This window comes from Tachyglossus aculeatus, chromosome 5 (assembly GCF_015852505.1).
Source record: "Tachyglossus aculeatus isolate mTacAcu1 chromosome 5, mTacAcu1.pri, whole genome shotgun sequence".
Lineage (NCBI taxonomy): Eukaryota > Metazoa > Chordata > Mammalia > Monotremata > Tachyglossidae > Tachyglossus > Tachyglossus aculeatus.
In genome coordinates this window covers 82,083,563-82,108,082 of record NC_052070.1, presented here as the reverse complement: position 1 = coordinate 82,108,082, position 24,520 = coordinate 82,083,563, and the positions used below count along the sequence as shown (strand labels likewise).

The window sequence follows — 24,520 nt, the reverse complement described above, 5'->3', positions numbered from 1 at the left end:
TTAAAGCACTCCATCACCTCACCCCCCTCACCCCCACCCCACCTCACCTCACTTCGCTCCTCCTACAATCCAGCCTGCACACTTCTCTCCTCTAGTGCTAACCTTCTCACTGTGCCTCCGACCTCTAGCCCCGATCCTGCCTCTGGCCTGGAATGCCCTCCCTCCTCAAATCCGACAGAAAGTTACTCCCCCCCCCATTCAAAGCCTTATCTCCCCCAAAGGCCTTCCCTGACTAAGCCCTACTTTTCCCATCTCCCACTCCCTTCTGCATCCCCCTGACTTGCTCCCTTTGCTCATCTACCGCCCCCCTGCCCCCCAGCCCCACAGCCCCACAGCACTTATGTACATAACTGTACGCCGCTGCCCGGATCATCTCTGTGCAGAAACGCTCTGGGCATGTTACTCTCCTCCTCAAAAATCTCCAGTGGCTACCGGTCAACCTACGCATCAAGCAAAAACTCCTCACTCTTGGCTTCAAGGCTGTCCATCACCTCACTCCCTCCTACCTCGCCTCCCTTTTCTCCTTCTCCAACCCAGCCCGCACCCTCCGCTCCTCCGCTGCTCATCTCCTCACCGTTAGGCCTCGTTCTCGCCTGTCCCACCGTCGACCCCCGGCCCACGTCTTCCCCCTGGCCTGGACTGCCCTCCCTCCGCACATCCATCAAGCTAACCCTCTTCCAAGCCCTACTGAGAGCTCACCTCCTCCGGGAGGCCTTCCCAGACTGAGCCCCCTTTTTCTTCTCCTCCCTATCCCCCCCACCGTACCTCCTTCCCCTCCCCACAGCACCTGTATATACGTTTGTACAGATTTATTACTCTATTTATTTTACTTGTACATATTTACCATTCTATTTCGTTAATGATGTGCATCTAGCTTTTTATTTCAATTTTTTCTGGTGACTTGACACCTGTCCACATGTTTTGTTTTGTTGTCCGTCCCCCCCATCTAGACCGTGAGCCCGTTGTTGGGTAGGGACCATCTCTATGTGTTGCCAACTCGGACCTCCCAAGCGCTTAGCACAGTGCTCTGCATCATCATCAATCGTATTTATTGAGCGCTTACTATGTGCAGAGCACTGTACTAAGCGCTTGGGAAGTACCAATTGGCAACATATAAGTGTTGCCACAATACTTATAAGTGCGCACAATAAGCGCTCAATAAATACGATTGAGTGAATGAATGAACTGTAATTTTATTGATTTGTATTGATGTCTGTCTCCCCCCTTCTAGACTGCAAGGTAGCTGTGGGCAGGGAATGGGCCAGCTTGACCGAGGGTGGGGGGAGCGGGACTACAAATCCCAGGAGGCCGCGCGCAGCCACAGCGGAAGGGGGGTGGGGGGCGGAGCCGAACGGAGCCGAACGCGGCCGAGTGGGGCCGAGCGCGGCCGAGTGGAGCCGAACGGAGTCGAACGGAGCCGAACGGAGTCGAGTGGGGCCGAACGCAGCCGAGCGGAGCCGAACCGAGTCGAGTGGGGCCGAACGCAGCCGAGCGGAGCCGAACCGAGTCGAGTGGGGCCGAACGCAGCCGAGCGGAGCCGAGCGCGGCCGAACGGAGCCGAACGCAGCCGAGCGGAGCCGAACCGAGTCGAGTGGGGCCGAACGCAGCCGAGCGGAGCCGAACCGAGTCGAGTGGGGCCGGACGCAGCCGAGTGGAGCCGAACCGAGTCGAGTGGGGCCGAGCGCGGCCGAGCGGAGCCGAGCGCGGCCGAACGGAGCCGAACGCAGCCGCGTGGAGCCCAGCGCGGCCGAACGGAGCCGAACGGAGTCGAGTGGGGCCGGACGCAGCCGAGTGGAGCCGAGCGGAGAGTCGAGTGGAGCCGATCGGAGCCGAGCCGAGCACGGAGAGCGAGCGGCTCGGGTGTCGGCGGGCTCCGCGCGGAGGAGGAGGAGGAGGAGGAGGGACAGGCGTCCAGCATGTCCGCGGGCGGCGGCGACGGTAGCTGCGGGCAGACCCCGAGCCGGGCCATCCCCGCCCCCCGCCGGGTGGTGCTCAGCGACGGGGCGCAGCTGCCCCCCGGGGACTACAGCACCACCCCCGGAGGAACCCTCTTCAGCACCACCCCGGGAGGTGAGCGCCGGACGGGGGACCGGCAGACCGGCCGGCGGGCGGGAGGGAGCGGGCGGGGGGGGAGGGAGGGAGGGAGGGAGGGGGACCCACCGCGGGACCCCCGAGGGACCACACCCGGGAAACCGAGGCGTCGGGGGGACACCCGGGAAACCGAGGCACGGGGGGATCAGACCCGGGAAACCGAGGCACGGGGGGCTCGGAGAGACACGGGAAACCGAGGCACGGGGGGTTCAGACACGGGAAATCGAGGCACGAGGGGCTGAGAGACGGGAAAGCGAGGCACGAGGGGCTCAGAGACTCGGGAAACCGAGGCACGGGGGGCTCGGAGAGACACGGGAAACCGAGGCACGAGGGGCTCGGAGAGACACGGGAAACCGAGGCACGAGGGGCTCAGAGAGACCCGGGAAACCGAGGCACGAGGGGCTGAGAGAGACCCGGGAAACCGAGGCACGAGGGGCTCAGACACCCGGGAAACCGAGGCACGGGGGGCTCGGAGAGACCCGGGAAACCGAGGCACGAGGGGCTGAGAGACGGGAAAGCGAGGCACGAGGGGCTCAGACCCGGGAAACCGAGGCACGAGGGGCTCAGAGAGACACGGGAAACCGAGGCACGAGGGGCTCAGAGACACGGGAAGCCGAGGCACGAGGGGCTCAGAGAGACCCGGGAAACCGAGGCACGGGGGGCTCGGAGAGACACGGGAAACCGAGGCACGGGGGGCTCGGAGAGACACGGGAAACCGAGGCACGGGGGGTTCAGACACGGGAAATCGAGGCACGAGGGGCTGAGAGACGGGAAAGCGAGGCACGAGGGGCTCAGAGAGACCCGGGAAACCGAGGCACGGTGGTCTCAGAGGGACCCGGGAAACCGAGACCCGTGGGGCTCAGAGACATGGGAAGCCGAGACCCGAGGGGCTCAGAGAGACTCGGGAAACCGAGGCACGAGGGGCTCAGAGACACGGAAAACCGAGGCACGGGGGGCTCGGAGAGACACGGGAAACCGAGGCACGAGGGGCTGAGAGACGGGAAACCGAGGCACGGGGGGCTCAGAGACCCGGGAAACCGAGGCACGGGGGGCTCGGAGAGACCCGGAAAACCGAGGCACGAGGGGCTCAGAGAGACTCGGGAAACGGAGGCACGAGGGGCTCGGAGAGACACGGGAAACCGAGGCACGGGGGGCTCGGAGAGACCCGGGAAACCGAGAGCACGAGGGGCTCAGACCCGGGAAGCCGAGACCCGAGGGGCTCAGAGAGACCCGGGAAACCGAGGCACGGGGGGCTCGGAGAGACACGGGAAACCGAGGCACGGGGGGTTCAAACACGGGAAATCGAGGCACGAGGGGCTGAGGGACGGGAAAGCGAGGCACGAGGGGCTCAGAGACCCGGGGAACCGAGGCACGGGGGGCTCAGAGAGACACGGGAAACCGAGGCACGGGGGGTTCAAACACGGGAAACCGAGGCACGAGGGGCTCAGAGACACGGAAAATCGAGGCACGAGGGGCTCAGAGACCCGGGAAACCGAGGCACGGGGGGCTCAGAGACACGGAAAACCGAGGCACGAGGGGCTCAGAGACGCGGGAAATCGAGACCCAAAGGGCTCAGAGACCCGGAAAACCGAGGCACGAGGGGCTCAGAGAGACTCGGGAAACGGAGGCACGAGGGGCTCGGAGGGACACGGGAAACCGAGGCACGAGGGGCTCGGAGAGACTCGGGAAACGGAGGCACGAGGGGCTCAGAGAGACTCGGGAAACGGAGGCACGAGGGGCTCGGAGGGACACGGGAAACCGAGGCACGAGGGGCTCGGAGAGACTCGGGAAACGGAGGCACGAGAGACTCAGAGAGACCCGGGAAACCGAGGCACGAGGGGCTCAGAGAGGCACGGGGGGTTCAAACACGGGAAACCGAGGCACGAGGGACTCAGAGATACCCAGGAAACCGAGGCACGGGGGAGCTCAAAGAGACCCGGGAAACCGAGGCACGAGGGGCTCAGAGAGACTCGGGAAACTGAGACCCGAGGTGCTCAGAGACGCGGGAAATCGAGACCCAAAGGGCTCAGAGACACGGGAAACCGAGGCACGAGGGGCTCAGAGACACGGGAAGCCGAGACCCGGGGGGCTCAGAGAGACACGGGAAACCGAGGCACGGGGGAGCTCAGAAAGGCACGGGGGGTTCAAACACGGGAAACCGAGGCACGAGGGGCTCGGAGAGACCCGGGAAACCGAGGCACGGGGGGCTCGGAGAGACCCGGGAAACCGAGGCACGGGGGGCTCGGAGAGACCCGGGAAACCGAGGCACGGGGGGCTCGGAGAGACCCGGGAAACCGAGGCACGGGGGGCTCGGAGAGACCCGGGAAACCGAGGCACGGGGGGCTCAGAGACGCGGGAAATCGAGACCCAAAGGGCTCAGACACCCGGGAAACCGAGACAAGGGGCGTGGGGCCAAGGGGATCCGGGACCCAGGGGGCTCGGAGATGCGGGAAACCCGGGAGCTGAGGGAGACCCAGGGACTGCCGAGACCCAGGGGGCTGCACAGACACGGGGAGCAGGTGCTGATGGTATTGGTTAAGCGCTTACTATCATCATCGATCGTATTTATTGAGCGCTTACTATGTGCCAAGCACTGTTCTAAGCTCTGGGGTAGATACGAGGTCATCAGGTTGTCCCACGTTGGGGCTCACAGTCTTCATCCCCATCTGACAGATGAGGCACAGAGAATAATGATGATGGCATTTATTAAGCATTTATTATGTGCAAAGCACTGCCCTAAGCCCGAAGGATGGGGGCGGGGGATACAAGGTAATCAGGTTGTCCCACGTGGGGCTCACAGCCTTCATCCCCATTTTACAGGTGAGGGAACTGAGGCCCAGAGAGGTTGTGACTTGCCCAGTCACACAAATGACGACAAGTGGCGGAGTCGGGATTCGAACCCACGACCTCTGACTCCCAAGCCCGGGCTCTTTCCACCGAGCCACGCCGCTTCTAGCGGGAAACCGAGACCCAAGGGGCTTGGAGTCGGCTGAAGGAGACCCAAGGGGAGCAGAGACTCCCGAGTCACGGAGGGCGCATAAGCAGCGTGGCATAGTGGCAAGGGCACGGCCTTGGGAGTCGGAGGACGTGGGTTCTAATCCCGCTCTGCCCGTTGTCTGCTGTGGGACCTTGGGCAAGCCACTTCACTTCTCTGCGCCTCAGTTGCCTCATCTGCCAAATAGGGTTTAAGACTGTGAGCGCCACGTGGGACAACCTGATTAGCTTGTACCTACCGCAGTGCTTGGCACGTAGTAAGTGCTTAACAAATACCATAATAATAATGATTATTATATAGGGGGTGGCTTGGAGCTGGGCCACACAGGGATCCGGGGCAGCGGGGCGCTCAGGTTTGGGGATCCCAGGGGGTGCGGACCCCGGGAGAAGCCATCACAGAGAGGGAGAACGGGGGAATCAGTGACCCAGGAGAGAATAGGCGTCGAGAGGGAGGCAGTGGCTACTGAGATGGGACACTGAAAGTTAGGACAGGTGGTCTAGTAGCTAGGGCTCGGTCCTGAGAGTCGGTGGGTCATGGGTTCTAATCCCGGCTCTGCCACTTGTCTGCTGTGTGGACTCGGGCAAGTCACTTCACTTCTCCGGGCCTCAGTTACCTCATCTGGAAAATGGGGATTGAAACTGGGAGCCCCACATGGGACGGGGACTGTGTCCAACCCCATTTGCTTGTATTCACCCCAGCTCTTAGGACAGTGCCTGACACATAGTAAGCGCTCAACAACTACCGCGATGATTATTAACAGTGGATGGCAGAGGCAGAGACTGGGAGTTGGTGGCCGCACTGGGGTGGGAGTTCGGGAGCATTGGGCGCCACAGAGGGCAGGAGCCAAACAGAGCTCTCCCAGTGCTCAGACTCCAAAAGATCATCACCATCTCCTCAGAAAGAGCACGGGCCTGGGGGTCAGAGGACCTGGATTCTAATCCCGGCCCCACCACTTGTCCACTGTGTGACTTCGGGCTAGTCACTAAGCTTCTCTGCCTCTGTTTCCTCATCTGTAAAATGGGGATTATTCATTCATTCTATTTATTTTATTTTGTTAGTATGTTTGGTTTGGTACGTTTGTATGTTAGTTATTTAGTTATTTAGTTAGTTACAAACATATGTTGGTATGTTTGGTTTTGTTCTCTGTCTCCCCCTTTTAGACTGTGAGCCCACTGTTGGGTAGGGACTGTCTCTAGATGTTGCCAATTTGTACTTCCCAAGCGCTTAGTCCAGTGCTCTGCACATAGTAAGCGCTCAATAAATACGATTGATGATGATTCATTCATTCATTCAATCGTATTTATTGAGCTCTTACTGTGCAGAGCACTGGACTAAGCGCTTGGGAAGTACAAGTTGGCAACATATAGAGACCGTCCCTACCCTGGGGAGAGGACGTGGGCCGGGGGTTGATGGCGGGACAGGCGAGAACCAGGCAACGGGAGGAGGTTAGCGGCTGAGGAGCAGAAGGTGTGGGCTGGGCTGTAGAAGGAGAGAAGGGAGGTGAGGTAGGAGGGGGCACCATTGATAAAATAAATAAAGTAGTAAATATGTACAAATATATATATATATATGTGTGTGTGTGTACGTATATATATGTAAATATATAAGCTTTTAACCCTGCCAAGCTTGCAGCTAGTACAGTATTGTACTGAGATGTCTCGCAAACATCTCAACACTCAAAAGCCTTCAATGGCTTCTGTATCAAGCAGAATCTCCCAACCACTGACTCTAAGCTAGACAATAATCAATCCTCTTCCCCCTACTAATCCACGCTCCTCCCCGACAACAACCCAGCTCACACTCTTTTCTCAAGCCCACCCTACTGACGGCACTGTTTTTTTCCTAAGCACTTAGTACAGTGCTCTGCCCAGAGATGGTGCTCAATAAATGCTACTGATTGATGAAAAAGAAAATGAGGGAAATCCTAAAGCAGTTGCTAGCCATTTGAATAGACTTTATGAGAGAAAGGTAGCCTTAAAATGCCCTCCCCTTTCCTTCAAACTCAGTTACTCATCCATCCCTCCCCCAAGGCTGTACCTTTCATATTCCCCCTATGAGGAACACCCTTCCCAAAATTTCTGCAAGGGATGAAAAAACACCTTCGCCCCAAATTCCAAATCAAATAATAATAATAGTATTTGTGAAGTGCTTACTATGTGCCAATCACTGTGCTAAGTGCTGGGGTGGAGACTGTGAGCCCCGTGTAGGACAGGGACTGTGTCCAACTCAAATATCTTGCTTAGTACAGTGCCTGGAGTGTAGTATGCACTTAACAAATACCGCAATTAAGAGTGTTCCCCGGCCAAAACTGAGGGTGTTGCCAACCTAAAAGATGCAGCAGCGTTTTCAGGCAGTACCTACAGCTCACTTATCTCTGAGTGATTGTGTCTCGGCACTGAGAGCTAAGGAGGAGTGACTTCCTTCAGGGCCCAGAAGTTTCTTCACTTAGGGGCTCGTGAACTTCAGTGCTTCTAACAGTGCTTGGCACCTAGTAAGTGCTTAACAAATACCACTATTATTATTATTGTTATTCTAAGATAGTCCTTCCTCCTTTCCCACTCCAGGACCCTTTTCCCTCTCAATTCAGCTCCTCTTGCTCGAGAGATTTGGGGTGGATGGGAGGGAGATGTTGTCTCTCTGCTAATTCTGTCGTATTGGGCTCTCTCCGAGTGCTTAGTACAGTGCTCTGCACATAAAGTGATCAATAAATACCTTTGATCGATTGATTGATTTGCCTCCTCTTGGAGGCCTGGCTCCTCTGTGCCCCTAGCAAGTCACATTGCTTCAGCGGCGGAGCTGTTATTTAATATCTACCAAACGTACTACAGAGGTAAAGCACTCGAGTACAGTGCCAATTAGGTAGGAGTTTACAGGATCCAAAATTCACAATCCTTTCAAGTTGGTTTTGGACATGAAAAGAGGCTGGTGAACGAACCTTTTCGCAGTCCTGAATGAATAAGGGAATCCCAATTCCATTTGTTTTTTTTTTTTTTTTATCTTAAGCCTCGAGAGTTCCGAAAACTGAACGTCTGGGGACGGGCAGATGGCAGGGACAGAGGCATTGTCCCGGGGCAACACGGCATTCCCACACTGCCCTCGCCGTGGCCCCCAGCCCCAGCAGCTGATGAAATCTGCTTGCTGGTTTGCATGATGAAACCACTTACTGTAGCTCATCCACTTCCCCCTCCTCCCCACCCCTCCTTCCTCCCCACCTCCCTGCCCTCCCCAGACTGGTCAGGAAAAAAAAAGAAAGAAAGAAACCTTAAAATCAGAGTCTTAGCTACCCCCGTCCACTGTAGCCTGGAGGTAGGGAGGAAACCCGGCTTACTCAGCACCTGGGAGGTGAGCAAGGGGGAGTCCATGTCTGTGGAGTCAGGGTCCAAAATGGGATTTAGGGAGAGGGGAGACGCTTGCCCCGTGGGGTGTGATCCCCTGGCAGACACTTTACTGCTGCTGCTCTTGCTACTGCTTCTGTTCAGGGGCCACATGTTTATTTTCTCAGACTGTACCTGCAGCAGCTGGCCATGCCCCACTAGGAAGCGATCAGTTGCCAAGGACCTGGAAAGTTGGAGCCAAAATGTAAATCCTTCTGCAAGTCCGCCTGGGCTTCTCAGACTGCCTAAGCAAGGAAAGCAGAGAAAGATAAGCAGCATGAGTCGAAAGAGCGTGGGCTTTGGAGTCAGAGATCATGGGTTCAAATCCCGGCTCTGCCAATTACCAGCTGTGTGACTTTGGGCAAGTCACTTTTCTCTGTGCCTCAGTTCCCTCATCTGTAAAAGACTGTGAGCCCCCCGTGGGACCACCTGATCACCATGTAACCTCCCCAGTGCTTAGAACAGTGCTTTGCTCATAGTAAGCTCTTAATAAATGCTATCATTATTATTATTATGAGACCTATTTTCCCTAGGCCCATTTGGGCAAGAAACCTAATAGACCTAAGTTGGAAAGTCTGGGATTTGGGGAACTGCCTGGAGATTGCCATTAGTTACATCAATCATATTTGTTGAGCATTTATGGTGTGCAGAGTGCTGAACTAAGCACTTGGGAGAGTACAATATAACAGACACATTCAACCTGACTTCCTCCAGGGCTTTTTGTCGTTTCTGTCACCCACTCTTTGCCTAAAGACTGCTGAGGCATCTTGAGGAATTTGTGAAATCATGTCAAGAGCCTTGCGACCCTTCACTCTTCAATGAGGATGGATGTAACTCTGCCTTTCTCTCATGACTGTCATTTCAGGACTGGATTCGAAGGTTACTTGAGTTAAGCATCCATCTTTGGAAACCTTACCAGGCTTTGGCAGCCAAGAAGCTCCTTGTCTCACCAGCTTGGGAGTTAGGAGTGGGAGGGATGATAGGAAGATTTTATAAAGTTACAGGGTTACTTACTCCTTTCTCTGCTGTAGAATGTGTGTGTGTGCGCACGTGTGCATGCATTGGAGTGGGTGGGGGTGGGTCTTCAGCGTGGCTCAGTGAAAAGAGCATGGGCTTTGGAGTCATGGGTTCAAATTCCGGCTCTGCCACATGTCAACTATGTGACTTTGGGCAAGTCACAACTTCTCTGGGCCTCAGTTGCCTCATCTGTAAAATGGGGATTAAGACTGAGCCCCCCGTGGGACAGCCTGATCACCTTGTATCCCCCCAGTGCTTAGAACAGTGCTTTGCACATAGTAAGCGCTTAATAAATGCCATCATCATTATTATTATTTATCAGAGAAGCAGCGTGACCTAATGGATAGAGCACGGGCCTAGGAGTCAGAGGATCCGGGTTCTAATTCCGGCTCTGCCACTCGTCTGCTATGTGACCTTGGGCAAATCACTTAACTTCTCTCTGCCTCAGTTACCTCACCTGTAAAATGGAGACTAAGACTGTGAGCCCCTTGTGGGACAAGGACCCTGTCCAACCTGATTACCCTGTATCTACCCCAGTGTTTAGTACAGTCCAGGCACATAGTAAGTGCTTAAGACCATTAAAACAAAACAGGTCAGTCTTTTAGAGATCTCGTATGGGTACGCTGAGTGGAAAGGAGACGAGGGAGTCCAAACACATTCCTTCCTCTTCTTATGACAACTAGAGGTGGGAAAGAAAGCAATCTGTTTGGGCCGGTTCGTTGCTATTTAGCTTGCCCGATGCCGGGTTCCTTTGGCTCTCTGAGGACGGTAGAACATATTTGCCGCAGCCAAAATCAATATTTTTGTCCCAGGTGTCAAGGACAGTGGCTTCACTCCCTACGTCCCCCGACCAACATACACTCTTGGGCTCTGTGCTTCATATTCCTTGGCCCTTGCCCAGCCCAGGGGAACTTGGTGATTATAAAAGCCACATCTTGGCTCCTTTTTGGCCCCTGAGGATGTGGCTTCTCTTTCCCCTTCTCAGACCTCCAGGGACAGGTTGGCAGGGGGGAGGCGGTCAATCATTCATTCATTCGATCGTATTTATTGAGCGCTTACTGTGTGCAGAGCATTGTACTAAGCGCTTGGGAAGTACAAGTACAATCAAGCCAGCTAAACTTCTGCCCTTAACTCTGTTGTGTTTGGATTGAACCCTGTAGCCCCCAGTATGAAGAGCTGGATCTTCTGAGGGTTACCAAGACCAGAGTGGTGATTCAGGAGGGTAGGATTTTCTCAAGGAAGAACGAGTAGAGTTGTTCACTGATCTCCCTTTCCCGCTGCCGGCAGAAAGGGAGAAGAGAGGCAGTTTCCCTGCAGTGTTAATCACAGTTCAGTCACATGAGTGGTACTGCAGGTGTTCGTGGGCCTTGGCCTTGGTGGATGAGATGTTTTTGCTCAGGAGGCCTTGCCATGAAAGACATCTGGCTAAGCTGAGCAGGGGGTTGAGGGTTCGAGGGATGAGGGGAAATGGAGATAAGAAGCAGCGGAGGCATTGTAGCCAGAACTCATTGCAGTATTCCAGCTTGCCCCTTGGCCAGAATGTCATGGCAAAAACATGCCCCGTGTTTCTGGGTACTTGCTGAAGGAGGGAGGAGTTTCATAAGTTGTTGAAGCATACTTTCCCGTGGAAAAGTTATCATGGACTGTCTTCCACCAGAGCCAAAGTTCTTCTCTTCAGCACTACAACATTTCTTAAAGCACTTGCAATGTATTTATTTATATTATGTCTGTCTCCCCACTCTAGACTGTAAACTCACTGTGGACAGGTTGCATGTCTACCAACTCTGTTATATTGTACTCTCCCAAGCGCTTAGTACAGGGCTCTGCACACAGCGAGCTCTCAATAAATACAATTGATTGTTTGATTGTTTTCCTAGTACTAGTGAACTCTTGTTAATTTTTAGGAAAAGCACATTCACAGATTCAGGCCCGGAGGAAGCCATTGCCTTACTGCTTCCAGGGAATGACTTAAGCAGTAGAACAGTGCTTAGAACAGTGCTTGGCACATAGTAAGTGCTTAACAAATACCATTATTATTATTAGAAGAGTTTGGCTCATTCATTCATTCATTCAATCGTATTTATTGAGTGCTTACTGTGTGCAGAACACTGAGCGAAGCATTTGGGAGACTAGTGCAATACAAAAACAGACACATTCCCTGCCCACAACAAGCTTACAGTCTACAGGGGCTCAGCAGCAGCCTGCTGGATTTACTTTTCATCTTTTTTCTGAGCTCATTTGGCCAAGTTTTTCAGTGGCCCTGAAAAAGCACGGATTATTCTTCTTGTTTTGCAAAAGGGGGAAATTGGTGATCAGAGAAAGGAAAGGGCAAAACCGTGGTAGAACTGGGACTAGACCCCAGATCTCTTGACATTGCTCCTCTCTTTCCCCTTACCTCTTCACAATATTTTCCCCCCTTCCCAGGGAAGTGAGATCAGATGGCACATTGTTCAGGTACCTGGTAGGGGGAAGCGGGGTCGGTGTCTCCGAATACAGTGTTCCCTTCCATTCCCTGCCACATCGTGGTTCCTCCTGAGAGCCAGAGGGTTTGGATATTGTTGGACTGGGAAGATAAGAGGGGCAAAGGGCCCTTTTAAATTCAGATGACTTTCTGTTGAAACCCTGAATGACTTGTTGAGTGCACTCAGGGACGCTACATACTCTGATATTTATAAGTTGGCGTTTACCAGAAAGTTCAGAGCCGCATGACTGTGTCTGTGTCCTAGAGCAGAGGATGGATAGTATCATGAGCCTTCTGTCCCTTGAGGAGGGGATTCTGACCTTTCCACTTCAATCAGTGGCATTTATTGAGCACTTACCGGGTGCAGAGCACTGTTCTAAGCACTTGGGAGGGCAATAATAATAATAATGATGGCATTTGTTAAGCGCTTACTATGTGCAAAGCGCTGTTCTAAGCAGTAGGGGGGATATGAGGTGATCAGGTTGTCCCACGTGGCGCTCACAGTCTTCACCCCCATTTTACAGATGAGGTAACTGAGGCTCAGAGAAGTTAAGTGACTTGCCCAAGGTCACACAGCAGTCATGTAGCAGAGCTGGAATTAGAACCCATGACCTCTGACTTCCAAGCCCGTGCTCTTTCCGCTGAGCCATGCTGGGTAGGGTACAGGTGGTAAACTCTTTCCCTTACCACAAGGAGCTCACAGTCTAGAGGGGGAGACAGACATTAAAATGAATAAATAAATTAAGGGCATGTACATAAAGCTGTGAGACTGAGAGTGGGGTGAATATCAAGTGCTTAAAGGTATGGATCAAGTGCATAGGTGATGCAGAAGGGAGAGGGAGTAGGGGAAATGAGGGCTCTTGGAGGAAATGTGATTTTAATAGGCTTTGAAGGTTGGGAGAACAGTGGGTGATCACATAATAATAATGGCATTTATTAAGTGCTTACTATGTGCAAAGCACTGTTCTACGTGCTGGAGAGGTTAGAAGGTGATCAAGTTGCCCCACGGGGGGGGCTCACAGTCTTAGTCCCCATTTTACAGATCAGGGAACTGAAGCACAGAGAAGTTAAGTGACTTGCCCAAAGTCACACAGCTGGTAATTGGCGGAACGGGGATTTGAACCCATGACCTCTGACTCCAAAACCCGGGCTTTTTCCTCTGAGCCACACTGAGGGGAGGGAGTTTCAGAGCAGAGGGAGCATGTGGGCAAGGAGTCAGTCTGACCATCTTCCTCAGGGCAGTGGCAGCAGAAGGTAGATCGTGATACTGAGACACAGGGTTGCCAACTATCTGTAAATTCATGGACAGTCCATGAAAGCGAACTAAAATTGGTTATGTTCACCAATATCCGTAAACACTGCAGTGACCGGGAACTTCAGGGTACTGTTGATATCCAGCCCTGTCGATGGCAAACGTAGCCGAGAGGCCAGAAGTTGGAGCTCTTAGAAGCATTAATTTGAACTTCTGGCCCGTTCAGGGAGCAGGATGTTTGCGGGGAGCTGGCTGGCGACATCACTGGCACAGCTTCCCCTTCTACAGAGGCCAGCACTGCTTGGGAACAGGTACCCTGGAGGCTCTCGCCCCGTGGACTGGCTCTTGGTGGCTGGAGAATCAATTCCTGGCACCTTGGGTCCAGTACTCGGGTGCAGATTCCTTGGCCCTGAGTGCCTTTGTCTCAACAGTGTTTTCTTTCCCACAGAGCTTGTTGAAGGAGAGCCGAGTCGGTGTGCTATCGGGAGGGAACAAAGCTAGAAAACGGCAGCAGGCTATGCCCATTTCAGAACCTCCTTTTGTTTCCTGAGGGGATAGGAGGGGGAGAGGGAGAGTTTTGAAGTAAATTCTCCTTGAGAGTTTGTATTTGGGATGGAGTTAAAGCAAGGTGTAGGACAAGTACCTTCCCCACTTCCTCCTCCCTTTTCCACTGAATAAATAGTTCACCACCAACCCCTTCCTGCCGTCCTCTCCCCCGCCTGCCTCCACACATATATATATTTACACCTATTGCTGAGGTTCCTTGAAGGAAAATCAATAGGACTGACTTCTGAGTTGTTTAGGAATTAAAATTCAGAAATATGCCGTGTGGGACGAAACTCGCCCACCTAGATACCCCTTTGCCTTCCTCTTCTCAGTTGTTTTGTTTTGTTTTTCTGGTGACGCACCTGAGTTGTGGAAGAGCGTGAACCCCAGAAGGGTTCATTCCTTTGCCCTATTTTGAGTTTCTCTTTTGAAGATCTGAGTGCCTGCCGGATGGCAAAAACAATTCCATGATGTCATGCTTTCAAGGGCTGTACCTAAACTGGCTACGGTACAGCTAAGGAAAAGCCGCCAGCCAGCTGGCCATTGCTTTAACTGTGCCTGACTCCATTCATTCATTCAATCGTATTTATTGAGCGCTTACTGTGTGCAGAGCACTGTACGAAGTGCTTGGGAAGTACAAGTTGGCAACACATAGAGACGGTCCCTACCCAACAACGGGCTCACAGTCTAGAAGGGGGAGACAGACAACAAAACAAAACATGTGGACAGGTGTCAAGTCATCAGAATAAATAGAAGTCAAGCTAGATGTACATCGTTAACAAAATAAATAGAATAGTAAATATGTACAGGTAAAATAAATAGAGTAGTGAATCTGGACAAACGTATACAGGTGCTCTGGGGAGGGGAAGGAGGTGGGATGGGGGGATGGGGAGGAGGAGAGGAAAAAGGGGGTTCAGTCCAGGAAGGCCTCCTGGAGGAGGTGAGCTCTCAGTAGGGCTTTGAAGGGAGGAAGAGGGCTAGCTTGGCGGATGTGTGGAGGCTCAAGGCTGGTCTCCGGAGGTCCTTCCATGCTCAGCTGCCCGGCCTGGCCACACCAAGCTTCAGCACACCAGAAGGATTTACCCTGGAAACACTGAAGACGCCCATACGGGGTCCCCCCGGTTTAGAGTGGAAGCTCTTTGTGGGCAGGGGACTTATCACCTCTGCACCATGCTCTAAGCAGCATGGCTTAGCAGATAGAGCACAGGCCTGCGAGTCAGAAGGTCATGAGTTCTAATCCCAGCTCTGCCACTTGTCCGCTGTATGTGACCTTACGCAAGTCACTTCACTTCTCTGGGCCTCAGGTCCTTCATCTGTAAAATGGGGATTGGGATTGGGAGCCCCACGTGGGACAGGGGCTGTGTGCGATCCAATTTGCTTTTTTCCACCCCAGCACTCAGTACAGTGCCTGGCACTTAGTAAGCGCTTAACAAATGCCATAATTGAGAGAAGCAGCATGGCATAGTGGATAGAGCACGGTCCTGGGAATCAGCAGGTCATGGGTTCTAATCCCGGCTCCGCCACTAGTCTGCTGCGAGACTCTAGGCAAGTCACTTCACTTCTCTGTGCCTCAGTTCCCTCATCTGTAAAATGGGGATTGAGACTGGGCCAGGGGCAGGTACAGGGACTGTGTCCAGTCCTTTCAGACTGTGAGCCCACTATTGGGTAGGGACTGTCTCTATATATTGGCAACTTGTACTTCCCAAGCGCTTAGTACAGTGCTCTGCACACAGTAAGTGCTCAATAAATACGAGTGACGATGATGATTTGCTTGATCACCATGTATCTATCCTAGCACTTAGGATAGTGCTTAGCACACCGTAAGCACTTAAAAAATACCACAATTATTATTTTACTCCGAATCCAGCACTGCTTGTCATCCCTGTTGGAGGGTGGTGGCCATAAGGAACTGCTTAGTATAGTACCAGGCCACCGAAGTCGGTTTTAGAGCTCTGTGTCGAAGCTTTGAGTGCAGGGAAGGGGGAGAAAAGAGACAATAAGGGTGTTTTGTAACCTCTTGCCCCAGAATGATTGTCCCTTGTCACTGCCTTTGCGTGGAATTTCAGTTCCAAAATGGAACTCCTCTTAAACCGGCCATCCAACGTGGATAATAAGGCTTTGACTAGTGCTTCCAGCCCAGTTTGTGTCGTGGTGGATGCTGATGTACGTGTTTGTTGAGATGTTCTTTGCAAGCCCTCCTACCCAGCTGTACTTCTCTGGACAGCCAGAGCTGTGTGCTGAACGTGTCTGGGGTATTTTGTTTGGTGAGTAATTGCTTGCAAGCACGTGACTGAGCTCACAAATGCAAACCTCCCCTAGCCCCATTACGAAATGTCCTCTTCCCCTGAAACAAGTACAGATGTTCTAGGAATTCCTTCCTTCCCTGTGCCTCTAGCAAAGCCGCACGTGCTTTGGGTCAGGGCATGGCTCCCAACTCTTGCTGTTCTCGATTAAGGGGGTGGGGAAGATTTGGGGAGAATCATGATAGTGCCGGACTTGTCGCTATCCGGGCACTGCCCAGCCCCGACACGGTCCTGTCTCGCTTAGTACAGTGCTGTGCACACAGTAAGCGCTCAATAAGTACGATTGAATGAATGAATGAAGGGGCAAGTGCAAAGATTTTTTAGTCAGGGCTGCTGGTGGATATAGTCAGTGAATGCGATCGATTGGCGAATTGGTGGATGTGAGGCTGTGGCCGAAGTGAAAAGCCCTGCCGAGGTGGACCTACATTGCAACTTCAAAAATAAAACCAGCTTGGGGTCTGAACACCACGCAGTGACAAGGTGATTTTTCATTTTCTTTAGCAGTTGTGACATAACTGTGGAATTTGTTCAGCGCTTACTATATGCCAGGCGCTATACGAAGCGCTGGGGTGGATACAAGCAAATCAGGTTGGACACAGTCCCTGTCCCACATGAGGCTCACAGTCTTAATCCCCATTTTACTGATGAGGTAATTGAGGCACAGAGAAGAGAAGTGACTTGCCCAAGGTCACACAGCAGACGTGTGATGGAGCTGAGATTAGAACCCAGGTCCTTCTGGCTCCCAGGCCCGTGATCTATTCTCTAGGCCGCAGTGCTTCTGTGTTTTACATCTTCAGTAAAGCATGGCTCATTCCTCAGTCCAGATACACACCCCTACCAACTTTTGTTGGGTTGCAACGACTAGAGATGGATGTCTGGGCAGGAGGCTGAGGCTGGATTGATGAGTGTGAAATTATTAATTAGCTATGGTATTTTTTAAGCACTATGTGGCAAGCACTGTTCTAAGTACAAGGGTAATAATAATAATAGTATTTGTTAAGCAGACCCTGGGGTGGGTACAAGCAAATCGGGTGGACACAGTCCTTGCCCTCCATGGGGCTCACACACAGTCTTAATGCCCATTTTGCAGATGAGGTAAATGAGGCACATAGAAGTGAAGCGACTTATCCAAGGTTGCATAGCAGATAAAAGGGCTAGATATAAGGTTATCAATATGGACACAGTCCCTGTCCCACATGGGGCTCACAGTCTTGGTAGGATGGAGTGGGATTTAATCCTCATTTTACAGATGGGGAAACTGAGGCAAAGAGAAATTAAGTGACTTCCAAGGTCCCACAGCAGACAAGTGGTGGAGCTGGGATTAGAACCCAGGTCCTTTTGACTCCCAAGCCCTTGCTTTTCCTGCTAAGCCACACCGCTTCTCAAGGGTAAGGGTAAGTTGTTAGGCTGCTGTAAAGGGATTTGTTTGGAACTCATTTCACTGTGTGTATATTGCAGACCAGAGCTGAGACATTCACCTGGAAGGGAGTTTGAGGGTTTCAATCAATCAATGGTAGTTACAGGGTGCTTACTAGGTAAAGAGCATTGTACTAGGCGCTTGGGTTTTTATTTATTTTATTTTGTTAGTATGTTTGGTTTTGTTCTCTGTCTCCCCCTTTTAGACTGTGAGCCCACTGTTGGGTAGGGACCGTCTCTATATGTTGCCAATTTGTATTTCCCAAGCGCTTAGTACAGTGCTCTGCATATAGTAAGCGCTCAATAAATACGATTGATGATGATGATGATGGGAGAGTACAGTACAACAGAATTACAAGTCCTCTGGCTCCCAGGCCCGAGCTCTTTCCATTAGGCTACGCTGCCTCTCACTACTTGCTGCTGCTTGTAGCCTCTCTCTACAGGGCACAGAGCAGGGTGGTAGATGTATTGGTCTTTTAGACTGAGCCCACTGTTGGGTAGGGACTGTCTCTATATGTTGCCAACTTGTACTTCCCAAGCGCTTAATACAGTGCTCTGTACACAGTAAGCGCTCAATAAATACGATTGATTGATTGATTGATTAGGGGTGGGACGTTTATTGTGCTCTGCAGGGAATGGGCTCCTCACACCATCCCATTGCTGCCACTGGGATCAGTCGCATTCCCTGGCAGCAACCTTGTAGGGGAAAGATTAATGAATGCTCACCCTGTTTGACAAAGGGGAGAAACTGAGGCCCAAGAACGTTCTCTTGGAGATTCCCAAACACCTCGTATAGCACTCTGCACACATTAGGTTCTCATTAAATATCAGTGATGAGAAGGAAGATTTTTCAATGGCGAGATAGTTTATACACAGCCCATTCTCTCTGTCCTTCCTGTCCAATACTCTCCCCCACCTTACCTTCTCTTCCTCAACTATATACCACATGCACGTCCAAGGAACTCACTCAGAGATGGCTTTGTATCTTCCTCTCTTTCCCCTGTGACTGAACTCCCTGTCCGCTGCCTTTTCTGGACACGGGACAAGCCCTCCTTTTTCACCCTGGCAAATCTGATTAGATTTCAGCCCTACCGCCTCTGTTGGCATTGAGTCTTTAAGACTGTATCATTTTAAAGAGATTTGAATTCAGCAAAGAGCCAGTGCCGGCTGAACTCTGGCCCCTTCCAGAGTCCTTTTTAGATGATTGCCCCTCAGAAGGTGGGGGGGACCCTACTGTAAAAGAAACCAACAGGAAAACAGCCTTGTGATTCAGAGGAGGGGCCTTTTTAACACCACCAAGATTGTCAGCAGCTGAAGGGAAGGAAATGGAATGGGGAAAGGGGCCCTGCTGGAAGAGATGCTCTTGAATAAGCAGATGGGACTGTGAGGGGTGAAGGAATGATTCTGAGCCTCATCAACCGAAAGAAAACTCCAGGGCTGAGACTTCTAATTCCTGTCCGTAAAATGGGCCGAACAGTATTGGGCGAGAGAAGGAGTGTGGCCTAGTGAATAGAACTCGTGCCTGGGAGTCCGAAGGCTCTGGTTCTAATCCTGGCTCCGCCACTCGTCTGCTGTGTGACCTTGGTCAAGTCACTTCACTTCTCTGTGCCTCGGTCAACCTCGTAGAAAATGGGGATTAAGACTGTGAGCCCCATGTGGATCGTGGGCTGTGTCCAACCTGGTTAGCTTGTATCGTCATCATCATTAATGGCATTTACTGAGTGCTTACTGTGAGCAGAGTACTGTACGAAGCACCTGGGAGAGTACAGTGCAACAGAGTTAACAGACAATTTCCCAGCCCATAACTAGCTTACAGTCTAGACGGGGAGACAGACGTTAATATAAACAAGTAAATGACAATATATAATTTAAAGATATGTAATTAAGTGCTGTGGGGTTGAGAGCTCGTATCTATCCCGTCGCTTAGTTCACACATAATAAGGGCTTAACAAATACAATAAAAAAAAGAAGAAAAATACACTGCCTTGGAGGAATAAATTAATTAAAATGTCTTGCTTCGAGCTTTATAAAGCAGTTATGGTGATAGGGGATTACTGACCTGAAACCAGGGATTAGGCCCAAAGGCATCAAGGAATTTTTAGAAGGTCCAGCCGCTGCATGTAGAAGCTGAGAGGAATCAATCAGTGGTATTTACTGAGCGCGGGGCATTGAGCTAATGCTTGGGAGAGATCAGTCCAGCAGAGTTGGTGGACTTTTTCCCTGCTCACAAGGGAACATACAGTCTAAAAGGGGAGATAGACATTAAAATAAAGTCTGGTTGTGTACATAAATGCTGAGGGGTTGAGGATGGGGTGAATATCCAGTGGTTAAAGGGTACGGGTCCAGGAAAATACCACAGGGCACAGAGACACTGAGCTGACACAGCCAGGTGATGACCTTGTGTTAGTGGCTCCTGCCCCTTAGGTGTCAAAGCGATGCCCAGGACCTCGGGTAGGGAGTGGATCTTGGGTGGCAGGTACCTCCCGACCTGTCGATGTACCGGAGCGCCCTGCTGTTTCCATCTCAGAGGAGCTCACTTCTTTCCTCCGGTGCAAGGTCCAGCCAGCGTGAATTCCCTTGCCTAATGGAACCTGTGCTCCTTTTAGGTACCAGGATCATCTACGACCGCAAGTTTCTGATGGGGTGCCGCAACTCCCCCGTGGCCAAAACACCCCCCCGGGACCTGCCCCGGATCCCTGGGGTCACCAGCCCCCAAACCGATGAGCCCAGCACCGAAACCACCCACCTGCACAACAGCCACGAGGACAAGCCGAGCGGCAGTGAGTGGAAGCAGGGTTGCTGGGACTGTACAGGGCTGTAGGCAGGGGTGAAATAGGTTTTTGGGTTTTTTCTTAATGGTTCACCCAGGCATTGTTTTCTTTTAGAGAAGCAGCGTGGCTCAGTGGAAAGAGCCTGGGCTTTGGAGTCAGAGGTCGTGGGTTCAAATCCTGGCTCCACCACTTGTCAGCTGTGTGACTTTGGGCAAGTCACTTAACTTCTCTGGGCCTCAGTTCCATCTTCTGTAAAATGGGGATGAAGACTGTGAGCCCTACGTGGGACAACCTGATTACCTTGTATCTACCCCAGTGCTTAGAACAGTGCTTTGCACATAGTAAGCGCTTAATAAATACCAACATTATTATTATTATTTGCCAAGATCTGCCCCTTCCTCTCCATCCCAACCGCTACCCTGCTCATTCAAGCTCTCATCCTATCCCGTCTGGACTACTGCATCAGCCTTCTCTCTGATCTCCCATCCTCGTGTCTCTCTCCACTTCAATCCATACTTCATGCTGCGGCCTGGATTATCTTTGTCCAGAAACGCTCTGGACATATCACTCCCCTCCTCAAAAATCTCCAGTGGCTACCAATCAATCTGCGCATCAGGCAGAAACTCCTCACCCTCGGCTTCAAGGCTGTCCATCACCTCGCCCCCTCCTACCTCACCTCCCTTCTCTCCTTCTCCAGCCCAGCCCGCACCCTCCGCTCCTCCACCACTAATCTCCTCACTGTACCTCGCTCTCGCCTGTCCCGCCATCGACCCCCGGCCCACGTCATCCCCCGGGCCTGGAATGCCCTCCCTCTGCCCATCCGCCAAGCTAGCTCTCTTCCTCCCTTCAAGGCCCTGCTGAGAGCTCACCTCCTCCAGGAGGCCTTCCCAGACTGAGCCCCTTCCTTCCTCTCCCCCCTCGTCCCCCTCTCCATCCCCCCATCTTACGTCCTTCCCTTCCCCACAGCACCTGTGTATATGTATATATGTTTGTACATATTTATTACTCTATTTATTTATTTTATTTGTACATATCTATTCTGTTTATTTTATGTTGTTAGTATGTTTGGTTTTGTTCTCTGTCTCCCCCTTTTAGACTGTGAGCCCACTGTTGGGTAGGGACTGTCTCTATGTGTTGCCAATTTGTACTTCCCAAGCGCTTAGTACAGTGCTCTGCACATAGTAAGCGCTCAATAAATACGATTGATGATGATGATGATGATTTTAATGGCATTTGCTAAGCGCTTATTATGTGCCCGGCACTGTACTAAGCTTGTACTGGGGCAGATACAAACTAAGCTGGTTGGACACAGTCCATATCCCACATGGGGCTCACAGTCTCAATCTCCATTTTATACATGAGGTAACGGAGGCCCGGAGAAGTTAAGTGACTTGCCCCAGGTCACACAGCAGACAAGTGGCCGAGTCGGGATTAGAACTCGGGCCCTGGGACTCCCGGGCCCGTGCTCTATCCACTGATCCACACTGCTTCCTGCATTTGAACAGCGGATGCCACTGGTTGGTGTTGAGCAACGGGGTCAGAGAGCGGACTTCCCTTCCCGCTGCCTCCAGCAGCGCCAGGGGCAGTTGGCACTGGATGCCATTGCCGTGGGGGCAATCCGACCCCTTCCCTTGCTCTGCACTCCTCTCACCATGCTATTAGTATGAACACGAATGAATTTGTTCTTCTTTGGGCCTTTCAGACGCAGGGATGTTTCATGGGGTAGATTCATTCGGTTCATTCAATTGTAGGTATTGAACGCTTACAGTGCAGAGCACTGTACTATGTAGCCTTAGGCTACATAGGATACTGGAAGCAACAGGAAAGGGAAAAGTGGAATTGGGTATGCAAGGAGAGCCATGGGGCATGCTGTGCAAGAAAATGCCATGCCTGGAGCCTCATAAAGAAGTTTTTATGATAGTTATAAAAACTCCCTTCCTCTGGGGATTGAGGAATTGGGCTGGAGTTGGGGAATCTGGATTCTGTTCTCTAACCCTGTTACCGTTTTACACGTGGTGCCCTTCTCTTAGCCCTGTAAAATGGGAAAAATAATGTTGACACCCGATGAGATTTAGAAACCCGAGGCCTTCATTCAGCCAGTCGTATTTATTGAGCTCCTTCTGTGGGCCGAGAGCACTGTACTAAGTGCTAGGGAGAATGCAGCATAACAGACATAATGAAGGGAGGTAAAAGTTCGTTACTGCGTCCCTTCTTGTACCACTTTGGGCAGTGTCGTGGAGGAGACAAGAATTTAAGAATAACTTAACCCTCGTTCCCCTCCCCACAGCACCTGTATATATGTATATATGTTTGTACGTATTTATTACTCTATTTTATTTGTACATATTTATTCTATTTATTTTATTTTGTTAATATGTTTTGTTTTGTTCTCTGTCTCCCCCTTCTAGACTGTGAGCCCACTGCTGGGTAGGGACCGTCTCTATATGTTGCCAACTTGTACTTCCCAATCGCTTAGGACAGTGCTCTGCACACAGTAAGCGCTCAATAAATACGATTGAATGAATGAATGAATGAATGAATTAGCAGCACGGCAGGGGTTATGGAGGGCGGGAAGATGGGGAAGGGGTTGACCGGTTCAAGGGCCCCCTCAGCCATGCTGGGCGCTCTGTGAGGGTAGGCCATGTGGTTGGCAGCTCAGGCCATGGGCCACACACAGAACCATGCATGCCACCCTACACCCCAGGTAGCAGGGAGAGCTCTGCTGGTGCCTAAACTTTGTTAAAACCGGGGGAACCTCATGGGGATTTCTGCACCTGTTCCCCCACTTGCCCTGGAGCCTTTGCGTTCCTCTGACCGGGCAGAGCGACCGTGGAACTCAACGGTAGGAACCACGGCAGTGGAACGAGGCAAGACCCATCTAATAATTCACACCAGAACACCCTATTGACGACTTGTTATTCTGGAGCCACTTACTGAAATGTCTGGCTCAATTTCACCTCAGGCTTTAGCCTTGGCCCCTTTTGGACCATTCATTCATTCATTCATTCATTCAATTGTATTTATTGAGCGCTTACTGTGTGCAGAGCACTGTACTAAGCGCTTGGGAAGTCCAAGTTGGCAACATATAGAGACGGTCCCAACCCAGCAGTGGGCTCACAGTCTAGAAGGGGGAGACAGAGCCATGGCAGAGCTATTCTCTGGGCCGAGGAGGAAGGGAATCAATCGCCCGTTGGTTTCGCCCTGAGCGGAGAAGGCGCCTGTGCTGGCAAGCGGCATAGGTGTGCAGAAGGGGCAGGGACCCAGAGAAGCGGGGAAGGGTGGTAAATGCTCAAAGGAGAAGATGTGTCACATCGAAGGACAGGAAATTGCCATTTCATGCCATCCGTTTGAAGCAGGCTAGTGTCATGACCCTGAAGTAGCTCACAAAAAGCTATTACCTTATGATCTGATGGCCATATAACCAGACACCTGATTTCTTATGAAAAATCTCATTGGCCTCAGAATTCACTGTTCACAATATATTCCAGGATGTGTCATGGTTCCCGTATCCCCAGCATCAGTGAATTCTTCTTTCTCTCTTCCTATCAGAGGGGTCTTTAGTATCACTAAGCTCCGTAGCTCAGGGGTGAGAGCACTGGTCTCGTAACCAGGGGTCGTGAGTTTGTATCTCACTAGGGCCTGTCATGTAATATTTTGAGAAGCAGCATGGTTTAGTGGAAAGAGCCCGGGCTTGGGAGTTAGAGGTCATGGGTTCTAATCCTGGCTCTGCCACCTGTCAGATGTGTGACCCTGGGCAAGTCACTTCACTTCTCTGTGCCTCAGTTACTTCATCTGTAAAATGGGAGTTAAGACTGTGAGCCCCACGTGGGACAACCTGATTACCTTGTATCTACCCCAGCACTTAAAACAGTGCCTGGCACATAGTAAGCGCTTATTAAATACCATTATTATTATTAATAATAAGGGCCCCGGGATCCTCTAACTTCCTGATGATATGCCAAGACATGACCCCAGTTTCCATCTGGACATAAATTTGGCCCTTTATTTGTCAAAGCTGGAAATTTTTCAAAGCTTTCAATTACCTATTCTCTTTGATTTAAATGCTTTCTATTTGTCAAAACTACTGAAGGTGAAGTACAGTCCTTCAAGGAGATCACAGAAAGGTGTAGCCTGGGTTATGCCTGACAGAGATACAACTGATCAGATTAACCATTTACTACAGCGTATGTTCACCTGACCCAAATGCTACGCTTAGATGCTGCCAGAACCAGGTGGATGAGTAGGGAGGCCTGGGAGGGAAGCATTACTTCCCCCCACCCTCCCAGTCCTACCC

General features: G+C 51.7%; 1 protein-coding gene across 1 annotated transcript in view; it reads left to right on the top strand.

The window, feature by feature from the left end:
* Positions 1–1,256: 1,256 nt before the first annotated feature.
* Positions 1,257–24,520, top strand: part of EIF4EBP1 (eukaryotic translation initiation factor 4E binding protein 1) — a 30,175-nt gene continuing 6,911 nt past the window's right edge. Inside the window, exons 1-2 of the mRNA XM_038747337.1 lie at positions 1,257–2,070; positions 20,062–20,235. Coding sequence (XP_038603265.1) covers positions 1,257–2,070; positions 20,062–20,235 — 988 coding nt within the window. The remainder of the gene's footprint in view (positions 2,071–20,061; positions 20,236–24,520) is intronic.